This window comes from Bison bison, unplaced genomic scaffold (assembly GCF_000754665.1).
Source record: "Bison bison bison isolate TAMUID 2011002044 unplaced genomic scaffold, Bison_UMD1.0 scf7180017864213, whole genome shotgun sequence".
Classification (NCBI taxonomy): Eukaryota; Metazoa; Chordata; class Mammalia; order Artiodactyla; family Bovidae; genus Bison; species Bison bison.
This window is the reverse complement of record NW_011494785.1, coordinates 3,247,986-3,249,987: the sequence shown is the minus strand read 5'-3', so window position 1 is coordinate 3,249,987 and position 2,002 is coordinate 3,247,986. Positions and strand designations below refer to the sequence as shown.

The 2,002-nt window shown below is 65.1% G+C and overlaps 1 protein-coding gene across 1 annotated transcript in view; it reads left to right on the top strand.

Annotated features, from left to right (window-relative positions):
- TSPAN9 (tetraspanin 9) overlaps positions 1-2,000 on the top strand; it is a 4,892-nt gene extending 2,892 nt beyond the window's left edge. Inside the window, exons 4-5 of the mRNA XM_010845003.1 lie at positions 218-301; positions 1,712-2,000. Of these exons, the coding sequence (XP_010843305.1) occupies positions 218-301; positions 1,712-1,783 (156 nt within the window). The 3' untranslated portion in view covers positions 1,784-2,000. The remainder of the gene's footprint in view (positions 1-217; positions 302-1,711) is intronic.
- Positions 2,001-2,002: the final 2 nt, after the last annotated feature.

The following is a 2,002-nucleotide window of genomic DNA, read 5'->3' as shown; positions in this document are numbered from 1 at the left end:
GGCCCACAGGCCTGAAGCCAAAAGGCAGTGGCGAGTAAGCGTCTGGGCCCACGTCTCGGGGAGTCAGAGTCGGGTAGGAATGGCTCTGGGGCTGTGCAGTGGGGCCTTGTGGACAGAACCGGGGTGGGGGCGGGGTCCAAAGGGAAGTGAGCTGGGGGCTGGGCAGGAGCATCCTCGGTTCACCCCAGCACCTGAAGCTGTGGTCCTCACTCCCCAGGGCTGCTACGAGAAGGTCACACAGTGGTTTGCTGACAATAAGCACGTGCTCGGCACGGTGGGGATGTGCCTTCTAATCACGCAGGTAAGGGGGGTCGTCCTGCCAGCGGGGTGGAGGGGATAGCCTGAGGGAGACCCCTGCCTGCAGGGCCTGCGTGCCCCGCTCCCCCTACCCCGCCAGGGCCTGCCCAAGCCTCCTCTCATCCCCCTGAGCCCTGGGCCTGTGCTGGCCTTTCAGGAAGGGCCAGCTGGGACAGGCCTGTCCCCCCCAGGCACAGGGACCTTTTTTACTTTGTGAACCAACCGCGTGGCATCAGTGTGAGCAAGGCCCAGGGGCAGCCTCCTCGGGGTCCGTCCCGCCCCAGCGCCTGTGAGAGTGTGTCTCGTCGCCTGGCGTGCGGCTTGGTTTCTGTGCCTTTGTTTCCACGTCTGTGTAGTGGGCTTGATCATGGATCACTTCTTAGCACTAGGTGAGTCTGATACCCGCAACATCAGGCCGGGAGGGCGCTCAGGAAGGGCTGGCTGCCCTCCTTGGTCTGCATTTTGTGGGTGGCTGTGCTGCACGGCCCAGCGTGGGTGACGGAGAAGAATGCCAAGGAGACCCTCAGCTCCCTCCTGGATGAGGAGGCTGACGTGGTGGGAACAGGAGACCCCCCCCATCTTTCTGGGGATTGGGGGCTCCCTCCTCGCCCAGTTGTGTGTAACTGCTACCCCTGATGAGCCCCGACTCCTGACCAGTGGGTCCACAGAGAGACAGACGTCCTGCTCGAAGTCCCTTTTCTTCCCTAAACCCTGGGGCCTGTGGTTTAGACTGAGTCTGCTCGTCGAAGAGACTTCGAGCTTGGTGGATGAACCACTGTGCCCGCTCAGGACTCTGACGGGAGGCAGGCCTGTGGGAGAAGGCTGTGTGGTTCCGAGTGGGGCTCAGGTCAGGGTGGCCCGTGGCAAGGCCTGGAGCAGGGCGCTGGGGCTGGGCTGGGTCCAGCCCCCAGCCTCCAGGGCCACCGCAGACCTTGAGTGTGAGAGCCACGGAGGCAGTGAGTGTCCCCAGCCAGCGGGTCCGTGCTGTGTGCTGCTGCCTGAAGGGTAGGCAGGCTGCCCCCCTGCTCCTCCAGTGCATCAGGACCCAGGGGGTACAGGGACACAGATGGCCATCAACATCTTCCCGAGGCAGCAGCCGTGAGTTGCCGTGCTGTGGGCCCTGGGACTCTGCTCAGTGTTCCTGCCACCTCCCCACCGACTCCCCAGCTCCTCGGCCCCCTGCCATTTAGGGCCAGGCCCCCGTCCCCGTGCTCTGAAACACCAGGTTTCTGGGCCTCGCAGCTGGGTGACATCCAGCCTGGGCAGTCCGAGGGGCCAAGCTCCCCACGTGCAGCCCGCCTTAGCTCTGTTTTGCCCTCGCGCCCCCCTGTCTGCATGATGGGAGGGGCTCCCCCCCGGGTGCTGGGTGCCCCCTGGGCCCCCGTCTCAGGCCTCTGGGCCCCATGTCTTTCAGATTCTGGGCATGGCCTTCTCCATGACCCTCTTCCAGCACATCCACCGGACTGGGAAGAAGTACGACGCCTGAGCGGCTGGCCGAGTGCCCCGGCCCCCGCAGACACTGTGCGAGGGAAGAGGCCTTCAGCTCTGTGTCGCCTGCACCTCCAGACTGCTGACCCCTGCATCCCCGCCCTGGCCTGCCTTCCCGGCCACCTGCCAAAGCCTTGTCGGTGGGCAGAGGCCGGGGGCGGGGGAGGAAATGCAGAGACCTTGGGGGTGCTGGGGCGCCCAGATTCCTGTGTATTTG